Genomic DNA, 16,690 nt, shown 5'->3' with positions numbered 1-16,690 from the left:
CTTTCGTCTTCTTATACTAACTATAATTGTGAACGTCTGTGTAGTATTTGCTGTATAAGTAAAGGTTTTCCCCAAACCAAGGGATGCTAGGTTTTAGATTGAGTTTTTCTTTCTAAAATCAAGTTATTTGTAAATTTTAGAAACTCTGCATGAATATTTAAAAATTGTGTCACCTTAATACCAGGAAATTGCTAAAAGCCCTCATCCTGATATAATGTCTCATGCTTCATCTTTTATGGACATGATCTAATATGAGGATAACAATCTGCAGGATAAGTGTTATCACTCCTGTTTTACAGGAAAAGCAGGAGTTGACCCCAGAATGACCATGTCGTGGCTACTTGGCTTCAGGTTTCTTTTCTTTCCACTGTTCCTCAGTTCTCAAGTAGGCAGTTTAATACTGTTGGGATTTCACAAAGAAAGCTGTAGACTAGAGATACAGTGATAAATTTATTCGTGATAAATCTACACAACTTCAACATTTTTTTTTTTTTTTACCAAAAACGTGATTTTTAATAAAACTGTTGAAATGATTTGTAAGTGTGGGACACTGGCAGTATTGCACGAGCATTATTAGCAGTTTTGCCTTCTTTACCCTTACCTGTTTCACAGGAATAGGAATTTCTCTAATGTCTCAAGAATTCCTGGATTCCTGAGACAGGATTCCAGAAGAGATTTCTCTTTTACCTGTGTATTTTGCATTATTTATATGAGTGCTATTCAGAGAAATAAAATGCAAGCTGAGTATGTAATTTTAAATTGCCTAATAGCCACATTTTAAAATATATATATAAACATATATATAAAGAAATAGGTGAAATTAATTTTACTTGTATCTTCTATTTAAACTCACATATCCAAAATATTATTAGTTCAACATGTAATCAGTGTTATAAAATTGTGATATGTTTACATTTTTTTTGGTACTAATCTTCAAAATATGGTATATATTTTATACTCATAGCACATCACAGTTGAGACTAGCCATGTTTCAGATGCTCATTAGCCAGTAGCTAATTGGACAGCATGGGCAGGCCTATGTATTATAAATAGATATAAATAGATCTGGTTACTGGATCTATGACTTATCCAATACTCCCCTGACACAAGGTGTTCCCAGAAATTAACTAGAGGCTTCTTAATGGTAGGAAACAAGTTATTACTTTATATCATCAAAACTGAAAATACAAAAATGTTTTATATTCTATTCCAAATAAATGAAAATGTACCCAACTTACAAAAGTAAATGTTGTACTTTACAGAGAGGAAGGCCCTGGAAAGTATCAAAGAGGGAGTCTTGAAAATCAAAGAAGAACCATCTAAAATACTCTCTGGAAATAAGTTTCAAGACCGGTATTTTGTTTTACGAGATGGGTATCTCTTTCTTTACAAGGATATGAAGGTATTTAATATATGTAGTATTTGAATATGTATATACTTTTGTGTGAGTGTTAACATTCTTATTTCATGCCTCTCAGCCCTCTCTCTTGGAAGTCAAGGCCTCTAGTAAATAAAATGTACAGTAAGCTGATGATTACTTTCAGCCTCTGGGATATGACATTAATGCAACTAGTAACACAGTAAAGAACTCCCTATACGGCCTTTCTGAGCACCTCATATTTTTTCGGGCAGAGATTGACTTAGGTTCTAAAGAAAAGTCTAATATGTGTTACATAAACTAGCATATAAATCAGCATCTCAGTCAATAAAATTAAGAGAATGTGTCATGCCTTAAGGCAAAAGTGGCTTGAGTTTAGCAAATGGAAATTAATAAAATGTAGAATAAAAAGGCAAAACCCAAATGCTAAATCTGATTAAAAATTAAATCAGATTAATATATTTCCTATACTCTTGAATTAATTAACTCGTAATATTGTATTTATTAATTGAATCTTACTGATGTATCCCAATATGTTTGAATTCCCTAACAGCTTTTATTAATGAATTGAGGAATGGAGAGAGGACTTAGAGATGAAAAAGAGGGAGTATGTATAAGAATATTGAACTTAGCATCAGAAAACCTCAAAACCGCCAAGTTGGTTGTGTGAATAAGAATCTTAAACTGTCATCCATCATTTCTAGATCTGTAATATGATGATGATAGTATGAGTCCTGCATGCCAGATTGTTGTAATGCTTAAATAAGAATATATATAAAAGTTCCTTTTCAAACTGTGAAACATATATATATATATATATATATATATATATATATATATATATATGTATGTATATTAGCATGCTCATCAAAACAGCCCACTAAGAATATGAATAGGGAAGTTCCAGCCTGAGAAAAATCTATTCATAGTACATATATCTGAAAAGGGACTCATTTGCACAATATAAAGAACTCCTCCAAATCAACAATAAAAAGACAACCCAATAAAAATTGGGGCAAAGTATTGGACAGACATTACAGGAAGGAAGACATAGGAATGGCCAATAAGTGGTTGAACCAAAAGTGCTCAGCATCATTAGTTATCAGGGAAAATGCAAATTAAAACCACAAGCTATACCATTAGTACAACTAAAATCATAAGAGTGACAACATCTAATGTTGACAAGGACGTTGATTAACTAAAACCCTCATCAGTAACTGGTGGAAGGGTAAAATCACACAATTACTATTAGAAGTTTTTTGGCAGTTTTTAAAATTAAGTTATTCATACATCTACCCCATGATTCAGCAACTCTATTCCCAGGTATTATATCCACTAAAGCACTTGTTCAAGAATATTCATAAGCAGCTTTATTTATAAAAGCTAAAACCTGTAAACATTCTAAATGCCCATCAATAAGAGAATGATATATTCAGACAATGGAATAATATTCAGCAATAAAAATGAATGAATGCAACCACACGGGTGAATGTTCAAATCCTTGCTGAGCAAAAAAGTTTGACCCAAAATAGTACCATATGAGTCTGTCTATAAAAGGTCTAAGAAGAGGCAAAATCATTTATGGTGATGGGAGTCAGAAAGTGTTTGCCTGTGGTGTGGAGAAGGTTTTCTACTGAAGCAAGGACATAGGGTCGGTAGGGTACTTTCTAGGATAACAGAAATAAATGTTCTCTATCCAGTTTTGGGTGGTGGTTACATGGGTATATACAGTAACATTTCTACTTCCTTGAGATTCAAGCAATATCCAAGCAATTCTTTTAAATGTGGAATGACGGCAGGACCTAAAGCTACTTTTTTCCATTGAATTCTAATATTCGCTTGAGTAAGCATTGCTTGCATATTTCAAGCGTGTGATGCTTCACTATGTTGTGTTTTGGAGATCTATAAAGAAGGACCAGACTAGTAACATCTATTATTTAATACTGTATTGTTATGAAGGAAGAATTATTAAACAGGTTTCCAAAGTTCTATAGCCCCATTTAGTTGTGGCTTCTACTGAGCTCTCCACACACTGACCACTGTCCTGTATGTTCCTCCAGCAGGGAAGCCTCCAGGTGGGCATAAATAAATTTTAGTAGCATTCTACTTAGTGTATCCATTTCACGTTCATGTTCTTCAAGAACAGTGGAATGTCCAGGCAGGGAGCTAACAAAAACAGCACTGAATTCCGCAGCCCTTAATCCCTCCCTTCAGAGGGCTGTATTATATACTGGAAGTCACACTTTGTTACTCCATCTGATAAACCTAGCAGGGAATCTGTGTGGGTATCAAACGATTGTTACCGTTTATTATCATTTGATATCATTCTTCACTTTGTTCAGTGCAGGAAGAGTGGAGTTTGCAGAAATAAGGCATTTAAGAATTTGGGATTAGGTGAGCCAAACACATCAGATTTTAAGGTTCATGAACTGTAGGTTTATGTTCATGAAAGGAAATGCTAAACTTCACAGCTGCTTATTCTAGCCATCTAGAACTCAATCTGATTGAATTTTGTTTGGTTTTCTTCAATGCGTCACCCATCTTGATCTTCATTAGACTCATTTCCTTCATCCTTGTCCTTCCATTTACATGTTGGTTAATTGTCACTTGTGTAGTTGGATATCTGCTTAGGGTATTTTAAAATCACCATGGACTTTTTAGTCCCATTAAGGAACCTACGCTTCCATTGTGTAGCAACAGAAGGTTGCTAGAAAGAACTAGTAGCAATAGAAGTGCAGTCATAATGGCCCCAACTAACATTCAACCCGTTAATCCATAAAAAGCAGAGTTCTATATATTTCGCTTTGATTATCGCACTTTATCTTTACAATAATCCTATGAAACTAGTGCTATAGTTATTCCCCCTTGACAGATGAAGAAATGTAGTATACCAAGATATTACATAACTTGCCCAAGATCACTTAGCCTATAAGCGATAGAGTCAGAATTCATTCCCAGATGTCTATTTCCAAAGGCTTTATGCAGAGGCTTTATTGTTTCTTACTATAGAAACAATAATTTGTATTATTTTGGCTTGGTGTTATTGCTGATGGAATTTTATTTAAAGAGGATAAGTGTTTTTCATTTTAATAGTACCAAATATTTTCAAATATGACACTTTACACAATTCAGGTTTTTTATAATGTTTTTCCCCAAGCTGATGTAAATTTTAAAACCTGCCACAAGGAAGCCTGTTCATGGAGAAATTATTTTTTTAAGATGAAATGATTTTGTAATTGAGCTAAAGAATTTCATCCCTTAACAGAATGTTTTTAAGAATTTGTATCTTTTTGAAAGTATCATCCTGCTTAATCTAAAATAATTCATACAAACTGGTAGACAGTAATAGTATCGAGAGCTTGCCTGAAAGACAGTGTTCTTTTTTTTGACATTTGAATTTTTTCCCCATGTTTATTGAAGTATAATTGACAAAAATTGTATTTATTTGTTATACAACGTGATGCTTTTGATATACCTATACATTGTGCCATGATTACCACAATCTAAGCTAACTAACATATTCATTACCTCACATAGTTTTGTGTGTGTATGCACTTGTGGTGAGAACATTTAAGATCTACCCTCTTAGCAAGTTTCAAGTATACAATACAGTACTGTTAACTGTAGTCACCATGCTGTACTTTAGACTTCCAGGACCTATTCATTTTACATAACTGAAACTTAGTACCCTTTGATCAACACCTTCCCATTTCCCTCACTCCCATCCCCTGGAAACCACCATTCTACTCTGCTTCTATGTGAGTTTGACTTTTTTAGATTCTGCATATAAGTGAGATCATATAGTGTTTGTCAGAAAGATAGTGTTCTTTAAAGACAATGAAGACATTTTATTTTTGTCACAGTGACCTCAGGTTACGGAATTACAGTCTAAGTGTTTGAAAGTTGTATTTATGCATCTGTCAGAATCAATTAATGCAACTGATATTTTAATTTGCACATTAAGGCAAGCAGATGAGAGACTTGTGGTTTTCCTTTAAACTCAAACTACTGTTATTTTCAACACATGGTGTTATTTTGCTGGTTATTTCTTCATGTTGCTGGTCTTTCCCTTTTAATATTGATGGTCAAGTCACTGGCAGTGTTTGCTTTTCAAATGATTTTACAGTAAATAATCAATAGTAAAAAAACTCCTAGCTTATTTGAATAAAGATTTGGCTCTGGTTTGACAGTTGCCCTTAATATATGTGTGCTTGTACATATTTAGAAAATGATTTACTGAGAAGGGAGTAGAAATTACAAATTGAAAAGTGTATTTAAAGAGACTATGTGTTAATTAGAGATAATTTATGAATGCTCATTAACAACAAATTAGGGTAATACACAGAGGAAGATATATTTTGTTTTGAGCGTTTTCCCTGCACAGAAAATGTTAATTAAAATGTTTTCAGACTTGATTTACATAAAAGGTGAGAAGTTTCAACGAATATTATCATTACACTATTCATGGTGTGAAAACAGCAAATGGGGAGGGAGTGGTCGTTAAAAGTTGCATGCACTAATAAGCAAACTCTTCTTAGTAACAAGAATAATTTTTTAAGCACACTAATTTAATTGGCTCAGTTAAAAATTTTACTTTGAAATATACTGCCTGTAGCAACATACTATACACTTCATAACACCTCAACTTTTTGAAGAAATACTCCAGAAGGTACACATACCTAAAGAGTTGTAATAAACCAACAGTAAAGTTATAATGCCAAAAGAGATTTCTTTTAATAGAACTTTGCATTAGGATCCTTACAGTTCCTATTTATGCTTATTCAGTTTAAAGACTGAAACTGAAAAGGGTTTCTTTCCACCTTGGCTGAACTCATCTTAAATTATGGCATCTGTGTTCTCTTTGGACAGGATAAAATACAAAGTCATGAGCTGGCATGTCCAGAGTGGCTTGGGAATCAGTTGTATTACTTCAGGCTCTCTATCTATTGCCAACAGTGTTTCAAAATATAGGCAGTCCTGGGCTTATCAATGCCGTGTATAAATAAGACTGCTTAGATCAGGCACAGTGCTTCTCATTCTTAAATGTGCAGGTCCCCTCTACCTGTACTACTGGAATTGCAGCCTCTCACCTGACCCTGCTGCTGCCTCCATTGGGACTAGCAGTCTAAGCTTTGAGGAGAGACATTAACCACAGATGTAATCCGATTGAACCTCTGACAAAGGTATCCAGGAGTCTGTGCTACTATATACACTCCTACGTTCTCCTCTCCTTGACTCTTTCCTATATGGAAAACTTACTGAATTACAAAGCTACCTCACTGTTCCATATCAGACTTCAAGTGTTATTCCTTAACATTCAGTAAAGTAGCAAGCTAAAAAATCAATACCCCCAAACCAAACACATAAACTACCAGAAAATGACCTTAAGAAGAAGAGGCTTACATGAAGAAGACTACAGAACTGCACCGATAGAAATGAAAGAAAATTAATGTAAAGTCTACTAATATTGATCTATGGACTTCCCTGGTGGTGCAGTGGTTAAGAATCCGCCTGCCAATGCAGGGGACACAGGTTCGAGCCCTGGTCCAGGAAGATCCCACATGCCGCAGAGCAACTAAGCCTGTGCGCCACAACTACTGAGCCTGCGCGCTAGAGCCCTCGAGCCACAACTACTGAGCCAGTGTGCCACAACTACTGAAGCCTGCCTGCCTAGAGCCTGTGCTCTGCAACAAGAGAAGCCAAGGCAGTGAGAAGCCTGTGCACAGCAACGAGGAGTATAGCCCCCACTCACCACAACTAGAGAAAGCCCACGCCCAGCAACGAAAACCCAAAGCAGCCAAAAAATAAATTTATATATAAAAACACAAAAAGACAAAGTCTACTAATATTGATCTATAGGTTTAATGTAATTCTTTTCAAAATCGCAAAGGGAATTATTTTTAGAACTTGGAAAAAATGATTTGATAACTCACCTCAAAGGGTAAACAGAGAAGAGTATTTACAAACATTTTGGGGGACATAAAAAGTAAAATAATTGTCAAGTATTTCCCATCCAACTATTTATTCATACAGTAAAAGTAAAATAGGTTAGATAATATCCTGGCATAAAAATGAACAGAGATAGCATTGGTAACATAAAGTGAGGTAAAAGATGTAACTGTTTATCATAATTTATTTTTGATAATTATGCCATCATAAATGCATGTCTAAAGAAAGATTTGTTTAATAAGGACTGGGATAATTGTTAACCAAAGTTTTTCAACTTAAATTCTCATCTATACTGTGGACTAACATTCAGTCCATAACAATATTTATGACCTTTACTTATTCACACTGTATGAAATGTCATGCATTTTTGTAGAGAAATATGAATATATTTGAATATAGGGTGCTGCCCCAGACAACACTGGTGGTGTCATGGAGTTACAAAATATATCGCACATGTATTTTTTAAGTATGAAAAATTGAAAAATTATCAATTCTCATATACATCTGGTCCCAAGTGTTTTGAATAAGGAATTATTGTATGTGTGTGTTTGTATATATACACACATATGTAATCATATGTATGTATCCAGATTTATTTAAATTTATAACATTTTAATCAAAACAATCTTCATTTACTAAAAATTTGGTATTACATTCATGAAACATTGGAGAAACTAATAATTCTAAACTCGATTCTTAATACTTAAGGAAAATAGAAGGATACTGATAAAATCTGTTTAATTACAAATTTACCTTGTTTTCCTTTACAGAGTAGTAAACCTGACAAAATGTTTTCTCTCAGTTCAATGAAGTTTTATCTTGGAGTAAAAAAGAAGATGAAGCCTCCAACAAGGTAAAGCTTGGAAGGGAAGAGCTGTTGAAAAAGTTACAGGAAAGTATATCTGTTCAAGGACTTAGGGATCAGTGGCATTAGTCTAACTTGTTATAAGTTAAGCTTTAGAAAGATTCCTTAAGTTGCCACAGACATGTGGCAGGGGACCTATGGCAGGTCAAGGGAACCTGTGTGGGTGGATGAGGAGGGATGATGATGTTCCCGCTCAAGTCAAGCTACTGGGTGATTGCATCTCCTCTGTGTAGAACAAGAAATCCCCAGAAGGCCCTGTCTACTGAGAAGCACATGGGTTTCTCCACATCCCATTCCTTGCTCAGTCACAGCCTAGCGATGTAAGGAATGTTCCAAACAAGTCTACCCAAAGGAAGACAAATGCTGCCCTCCAGCCTCCATGGCTTTTACATCATCTTGGTCCTGGCTTTATAATTTGCCCCCTTCGTTTTGCTGAGTTTGGTAATAAACCCACAGCACACAGATGGTTGAGAGGAAGTGGACCCTTCTTAAATATTATGTTTCTCATTAGCACTTGAATCAACCCAACATTCGAGTTATACCACACTTTCTCATCACGGATTACTTTGATTAGCTAATTAATGTTTGCACTAATACTTTTAATATCATGAAATGCCATTTTAATGAACTGCATATGATTCAGATTCTGTCACTGAAAATGTCCTCACTTTTGCCTCTGTGCTTAATTTCTAAGCCCAGCACATATATCTGTGTTGTGACTGGCACATTCTTTAAAATTTCTCACAGTATCAATAAGTAAATATATATATATATTATCTTATTTTGGCCATTTTCCTAGACATCTGGCCTTACTCAGCCCCGAATATCCTGTGAGAGATTTCCCCCACTGCCGCATAACATCATGAGACCCTTTCCCCCTGTGTCCTTCAGTGTATTTAAATTTGTAGCCAAATACCTCAACATTTATCATTTACCTCTAGATAAATGATACCCAATGAATCATCACTTGTGGGTATCAATTCTGTTATGCATTCCCACCATTAAATATTACCTCCTTAACATCTAATCCTGTGTATTATCTTGTAAAATGAATCATTTTTAATATGTATGCATGTGTTTTTTTCCCATGTGATGCAGTTGGGGATTGACGGCATATTCTGAAAAACATCTCTGGTAAGTTAACAGCCAGCAAGTTTTGGATTTGATATATTGATGATACAGGATTAGTATTTGGCAGATAGATCTAGAGACAGGAAATGTTTCTTCTAAGTGAAGTTAAAATCTTTTCTAAATACTTTGAGCCTAAGAAGAGGAAAGTAGATTTGCTTCAGGGTTTAGGTCTGTTTCAGTCTCATGTATCCTATTTGCCACTGCCTGTAAAGAGAAGCTACACATGATTTCTTCCTACTCATTATGTAAATGAGGAATCTCTGGTTTTATGGGATAAGCAGGCAAAACTCAGTTTTAAATAAAGGATAATAAGTCACCAAAACTCAGAGTAAAAAATAAAAAATCTTAGTTTCAAACCTGTTCTTTCCATAGAGGTATTTTTTTTTCTAATCCATTTTGAGTTTATTTTTGTGTATGGTGTTAGGGACTGTTCTAACTTCATTCTTTTACATGTAGCTGTCCAGTTTTCCCAGCACCACTTTTGAAGAGACTGTCTTTTCTCCATTGTATATCCTTGCTTCCTTTGTCATAGATTAGTTGACCATAGGTGTGTGGGTTTACCTCTGGGCTTTCTATCTTGTTGCATTGATCTATGTTTCTGTTTTTGTGCCAGTACCATATTGTCTTGATTACTGTAGCTTTGTAGTATTGTCTGAAGTCAGGGAGTCTGATTCCTCCAGCTCTGCTTTTTTCCCTCAAGACTGCTTTGACTATTCTGGGTCTTTTGTGTCTCCATACAAATTTTAAGATTTTTTGTTCTAATTCCATAAAAAATGCCAGTGGTAATTTGACAGGGATTGCATTGAATCTGTAGATTGTGTTGGGTAGTATAGTCATTTTCACAGTATTCATTCTTCCAATACAAGAACATGGTATATCTCTCCATCTGTTGGTATCATCTTTAATTCTTTCATCAGTGTCATAATTTTGTGTATACAGGTCTTTTGTCTCTCTAGCTAGGTTTATTCCTAGGTATTTTATTCTTTTTGCTGCAATGGTAAATAGGAGTGTTTCCTTAATTTCTCTTTCAGATTTTTCATCATTAGTGTATAGAAATGCAAGAGATTTCTTAATTTTTTAATTTTGTATCCTGCTACTTTACCAAATTCATTGATTAGCTCTAGTAGTTTTCTGGTGGCATCTTTAGGATTCTCTATGTATAGTATCATGTCATCTGCAAACAGTGACAGCTTTACTTCTTCTTCTCCAATTTGTATTCCTTTTATTTCTTTTTCTTCTCTGAGTGCTGAGGCTAGGACTTCCAAAACTATTTTGAATAAGAGCGGTGAGAGTGGACATTCTTGTCTTGTTCCTGATCTTAGAGGAAATGCTTTCATTTTTTCACCATTGAGAATGATGTTTGCTGTGGGTTTGTCATATATAGCCTTTATTATGTTGAGGTAGGTTCCCTCTATGCCCCCTTTCTGGAGAGTTTTTATCATAAATGGGTGGTGAACTTTGTCAAAGCTTTTTCTGCATCTATTGAGATGGTCATATGGTTTTTACTCTTCAGTTTGTTAATGTGGTGTATCATGTTGATTGATTTGCATATATTGAAGAATCCTTGCATCCCTGGGAGAAATCCTACTTGATCATGGTATATGATCCTTTTAATGTGTTGTTGGATTCTGTTTGTTAGTATTTTGTTGAGGATTTTTGCACCTATATTCATCAGTGATATTGGCCTATAATTTTCTCTTTTTGTAGTATCTTTGTCTGGTTTTGGTATCAGGGTGATGCTGGCCTCATAGAATGAGTTTGGGAGTGTTCCTTCCTCTGCAACTTTTTGGAAGAGTTTGAGAAGGATGGGTGTTAGCTCTTCTCTAAATGTTTGATAGAATTCACCTGTGAAGCCATCTGGTCCTGGACTTTTGTTTATTGGAAGATTTTTAATCACAGTTTCAATTTCATTACTTGTGATTGGTCTGTTCATATTTTCTATTTCTTCCTGGTTCAGTCTTGGAAGGTTATACCTTTCTAAGAATTTGTCCATTTCTTCCAGGTTGTCCATTTTATTGGCATAGAGTTGCTTGTAGTAGTCTCTTGTGATGCTTTGTATTTCTGCAGTGTCTGTTGTAACTTCTCCTTTTTCATTTCTAATTTTATTGATTTGAGTCCTCTCCCTCTTTTTCTTGTTGAGTCTGGCTAATGGCTTATCAATTTTGTTTATCTTCTCCAAGAACCAGCTTTTAGTTGTATTGATCCTTGCTATTCTTTTCTTTGTTTCTATTTCAGTTATTTCTGCTCTGATATTTATGATTTCTTTCCTTCTATTAACTGTGGATTTTGTTTCTTCTTTTTTCTCTAGTTCCTTTAGGTGTAAGGTTAGATTATTTATTTGAGATTTTTCTTGTTTCTTGAGGTAGGCTTGTATAGCTATAAACTTCCCTCTTAGAACTGCTTTTACTGCATCCCATATGTTTTGGGTTGTCGTGTTTTCATTATCATTTGTCTCTAGCTATTTTTTGATTTCCTTTTTGATTTCTTCAGCGATCTCTTGGTTATTTAGTAACCTAGTGTTTCGCCTCCATGTGTTTGTGTTTTTTATGTTTTTTCCCCTGTAATTCATTTCTAATCTCATAGCATTGTGGTCAGAAAAGATGCTTGATATGATTTCAATTTCCGTAAATTTACTGAGCCTTGATTTGTGACCCAAGATGTGATCTATCCTGGAGAATGTTCCCTGCGCACTTGAGATGAAAGTGTAATCTGCTGCTTTTGGGTGGAATGTCCTATAAATGTCAATTAAAGATATCTGGTCTCTTGTGTCATTTAAAGCTTCTCTTTCCTTATTTATTTTCATTTTGGATGGTCTGTTCATTGGTGTAAAGTGAGGTGTTAAAGTCCCCCAAAATTATTCTGTTACTGTCGATTTCCTCTTTTACAGCCATTAGCAGTTGCCTTATGTATTGAGGTGCTCCTATGTTGGGTGCATACATATTTATAATTGTTATATCTTCTTCTTGGATTGATCATTATGTATTGTCCTTCCTTGTCATTTGTAACATTCTTTATTTTAATATCTATTTTATCTGATATGAGTATTGCTACTTCAGCTTTCTTTTGATTTCCATTTGCATGGAATATCTTTTTCCATCCCCTCACTTTCAGTCTGTATGTGTCCCTAGGTCTGAAGTGGGACTCTTGTAGACAGCATATAGATGGGTCTTGTTTTTGTATCCATTCAGCAAGCCTGTGTCTTTTCGTGGGAGCATTTAATCCATTCACGTTTAAGGTAATTATCAATATGTATGTTCCTATGACTGTTTTCTTAATTGTTTAGGGTGTGTTTTTGTAGGTCCTTTTCTTCTCTTGTGGTTCCCACTTAGAGAAGTTCCTGTGCCATTTGTTGTAGAGCTTTTGGTTTCTCCATCGAATCTGAGTGAGATCCTTGCCAGGTAGAGTAAACTTGGTTGTAGGTTCTTCCCTTTCATCACTTTAAGTATATCATGCCACTCCCTTGTGGCTTTGTAGAGTTTCTGCTGAGAAATCAGCTGTTAACCTTATGGAAGTTCCCTTGTATGTTATTTTTCGTTTTTCCCTTGCTGCTTTCAATAATTTTTCTTTATCTTTAATTTTTGCCAATTTGATTACTATGTGTCTCAGCATGTTTCTCCTTGGGTTTATCCTGCATGGGACTCGCTGTGCTTCCTGGACTTCGGTGGCTATTCCCTTTCCCATGTTAGGGAAGGTTTTCACTGTAATCTCTTCAAATATTTTCTCGGGATCTTTCTCTCTCTCTTCTCCTTCTGGGACCCCTATAATGCAAATGTTGTCCCAGAGGTCTCTTAGGCTGTCTTCATTTCTTTTCATTCTTTTTTCTTTATTCTATTCTGCAGCAGTGAATTCCACCATTCTGTCTTCCACGTCACTTATCCATTCTTCTGCCTCAGTTATTCTGCTATTGATTCCTTCTAGTGTAGTTTTCATTTTCAGTTATTGTATTGTTCATCTCTATTTGTTTGTTCTTTAATTCTTCTATGTCTTTGTTAAACATTACTTGCATGTTCTCAATCTTTGCCTCCATTTTTTTTCTGAGGTCCTGGGTCATCTTCACTATCATTATTCTGAATTCTTTTTCTGGAAGGTTGCCTATCTCCACTTCATTTAGTCGTTTTTCTGGGGTTTTATCTTGTTTCTTCATCTGGTACATAGCCCTCTGCCTTTTCATCTTGTCTGTCTTTCTGCGGATGTGGTTTTTGTTCCCCAGGCTACAGGACTGTAGTTCTTCTTGCTTCTGCTGTCTGCCCTCTGGTGGATGAGGCTATCTAAGAGGCTTGTGCAGGTTTCCTGATGGGAGGGAATCGTGGTGGGTAGAGCTGGGTGTTGCTCTGGTGGTCAGAGCTCAGTAAAACTTTAATCCACTTGACTGCTGATGGGTGAGGCTGGGTTCCCTCCCTATTGGTTGTTTGGCCTGAGGCAATGCAACACTGGAGCCTATCTGGGCCCTATGGTGTGGCTAATGGCCGACTCTGGGAGGGCTCATGCCAAGGACTGCTTCCCAGAACTTCTGCTGCCTGTGTCCTTGTCCCCATGGTGAGCCACAGCCACCCCCCACCTCTGTAGGAGACCCTCCAACACTAGCTGGTAGGTCTGGTTCAGTCTCCCCTGGGGTTACTGCTCCTTCCCCTGGGTCCCAATGCGCACAGTGCTTTGTGTGTGCCCTCCAAAAGTGCAGTCTCTGTTTCCCCCAATCCTGTCGAATTCCTGCAATCAAATCCCACTAGCCTTCAAAGTCTGATTCTCTAGGAATTCCTCCTCCCATTGCCAGACCCCAAAGTTAGGAAGGCTGACGAGGGCCTCAGAACCTTAACTCCAGTGGGTGGACTTCTGTGGTATAAGTGTTCTCCAGTCTCTGAGTCACCCACCTAGCAGTTATGGGATTTGATTTTGCAGTGACTGTGCCCCTCATACCATCTCATTGTGGCTTCTCCTTTATCTTTGGATATGGGGTATCTTTTTTGGTGAGTTCCAGTGTCTTCTTGTCTATGATTGTCCAGCAGCTAGTTGTGATTCTGGTGTTCTCACAAGAGGGCGTGAGAGGACTTCCTTCTACTCTACTATCTTGGTTCAGGCTCCCTCCCTTTTTTTCTTGATGAGTCTGGCTAATGATTTATCAATTTTGTTTATTGTCTCAAAGAACCAGCTTTTAGTTTTATTGATCTTTGCTATCGTTTTCATAATTTCTTTTTCATTTATTTCTGATCTGATCTTTTTGATTTCTTTCCTTCTGCTAACGTTGGCGTTTTTTGTTCTTCTTTCTCTAATTGCTTTATGTGTAAGGTTAGGTTGTTAATCTGAGATGTTTCTTGTTTCTTAAGGTAGAATTGTATTGCTATAAACTTCCCTCTTAGAACAGCTTTTGCTGCATCCCATAGTTTTTGGGCCAACCTGTTTTCATTGTCATTTGTTTCTAGGTATTTTTTGATTTCCCCTTTGATTTCTTCAGTGATCTCTTGGTTATTAAGTAGTGTGTTGTTTAGCCTCCATGTGTTTGTATTTTTTACAGATTTTTTCCTGTAATTGATATCTAGTCTCATAGCGTTGTGGTCGGAAAAGATACTTGATATGATTTCAGTATTCTTAAATTTACCATGGCTTGATTTGTGACCCAAGATATGATCTATCCTGGAGAATGTTCCATGAGCACTTGAGAAGAATGTATTCTGTTGTTTTTGTATGGATTGTCCTATAAATATCAATTAAGTCCATCTTGTTTAATGTATCACTTAAAGCTTGTGTTCCCTTATTTATTTTCATTTTGGATGATCTGTCCATTGGTAAAAGTGGGGTGTTAAAGTCCCCTACTATGATTGTGTTCATGTTGATTTCCCCTTTTATGGCTGTTAGTATTAGCCTTATGTATTGGGGTGCTCCTGTATTGGGTTCATAAATATTTTCAATTGTTATATCTTCTTCTTGGATTTATCCCTTAATCATTATGTAGTGTCCTTCTTTGTCTCTTGTAATACTCTTTGTTTTCAAGGCTATTTTGTAGATATGAGAATTGCTACTCCAACTTTCTTCTGATTTACATTTGCATGAAATATCTTTTTCCATCCCCTCACTTTCAGTATGTATGTGTTCCTAAGTCTGAAGTGAGTCTCTTGTAGACAGCATATATATGGGTCTTGTTTTTGTATCCATTCAGCCAGTCTGTGTCTTTTGGTTGGAGCATTTAATCCATCTACATTAAGGTAATTATCAACATGTATGTTCCTATTCCCATTTTCTTAATTGTTTTGGGTTTGTTATTGTAGGTCTTTTCCTTCTCTTTTGTTTCCTGCCTAGAGAAGTTCCTTTAGCATTTGTTGTAAAGCTGGTTTGGTGGTCCTGAGTTCTCTTAGCTTTTGCTTGTCTGTAAAGGTTTTAATTTCTCCATCAAATCTGAATGAGGGCTTCCCTGGTTGCGCAGTGGTTGGGAGTCTGCCTGCCGATGCAGGGGACACGGGTTCATGCCCCGGTCCGGGAAGATCCCACATGCCGTGGAGCAGCTGCGCCCATGAGCCATGGCCGCTGAGCCTGCATGTCCGGAGCCTGTGCTCTGCAACAGGAGAGGCCACAACAGTGAGAGGCCCGCGTACCACAACAACAACAACAAAATCCGAATGAGATACTTGCTGGGTAGAGTAATCTTGGTTGTAGGTTTTTCTCCTTCATCACTTTAAATATGTCCTTCTACTCCCTCTGGCTTGCAGAGTTTCTGCTGAAAGATCAGCTGTTAACCTTATGGGGATTCCCTTGTGTGTTATTTGTTGTTATTCCCTTGCTGCCTTCAATACTTTTTCTTTGTATTTAATTTTTTGATAGTTTGATTAATATGTGTCTTAGCATATTTCTCCTTGGACTTATCCTATATGGGTCTCTCTGTGCTTCCTGGACTTGATTACCTATTTCCTTTCCCATATTAGGGAAGTTTTCAACTATAATCTCTTCAAATATTTTCTCAGTCCCTTTCTTTTTCTCTTCTTCTTCTGGGACCCCTATAATTCAAATGTTGGTGCGTTTAATATTGTCCCAGAGGTCTCTGAGAATGTCTTCAATCTTTTCATTATTTTTTCTTTATTCTGCTCTGTAGTAATTTCCACTATTTTATGTTCCAGGTCACTTATCCGTTTTTCTGCCTTAGTTATTCTGCTAATGATGCCTTCTAGAGAATTTTTAATTTCATGTATTGTGTTCTTCATCACTGTTTGTTTGCTCTTTCATTCTTCTAGGTCCTTGTTAAACATTTCTTATATTTTCTCCATTCTATTTCCAAGATTTTGGATCATCTTTACTATCATTATTCTGAATTCTTTTTCAGGTAGACTGCCTATTTCCTCTTCATTTGTTAGGTCTGGTGGGTTTTTACCTTGCTCCTTCAT

The 16,690-nt window shown here is 36.2% G+C and overlaps 1 protein-coding gene across 5 annotated transcripts in view; it reads left to right on the top strand.

Moving 5' to 3' along the window:
* ARAP2 (ArfGAP with RhoGAP domain, ankyrin repeat and PH domain 2) overlaps positions 1-16,690 on the top strand; it is a 199,575-nt gene that overhangs the window by 161,036 nt on the left and 21,849 nt on the right. For all 5 annotated transcript variants that reach the window (XM_060299232.1, XM_030881005.2, XM_060299231.1 and 2 more), the window contains 3 exons: positions 1,263-1,402; positions 8,098-8,180; positions 9,291-9,326. In XM_060299232.1, the coding sequence (XP_060155215.1) occupies positions 1,263-1,402; positions 8,098-8,180; positions 9,291-9,326 (259 nt within the window). The remainder of the gene's footprint in view (positions 1-1,262; positions 1,403-8,097; positions 8,181-9,290; positions 9,327-16,690) is intronic.

Source organism: Globicephala melas, chromosome 5 (genome assembly GCF_963455315.2).
Source record: "Globicephala melas chromosome 5, mGloMel1.2, whole genome shotgun sequence".
NCBI lineage: Eukaryota > Metazoa > Chordata > Mammalia > Artiodactyla > Delphinidae > Globicephala > Globicephala melas.
This window is presented reverse-complemented; position numbering and strand designations above follow the sequence as displayed.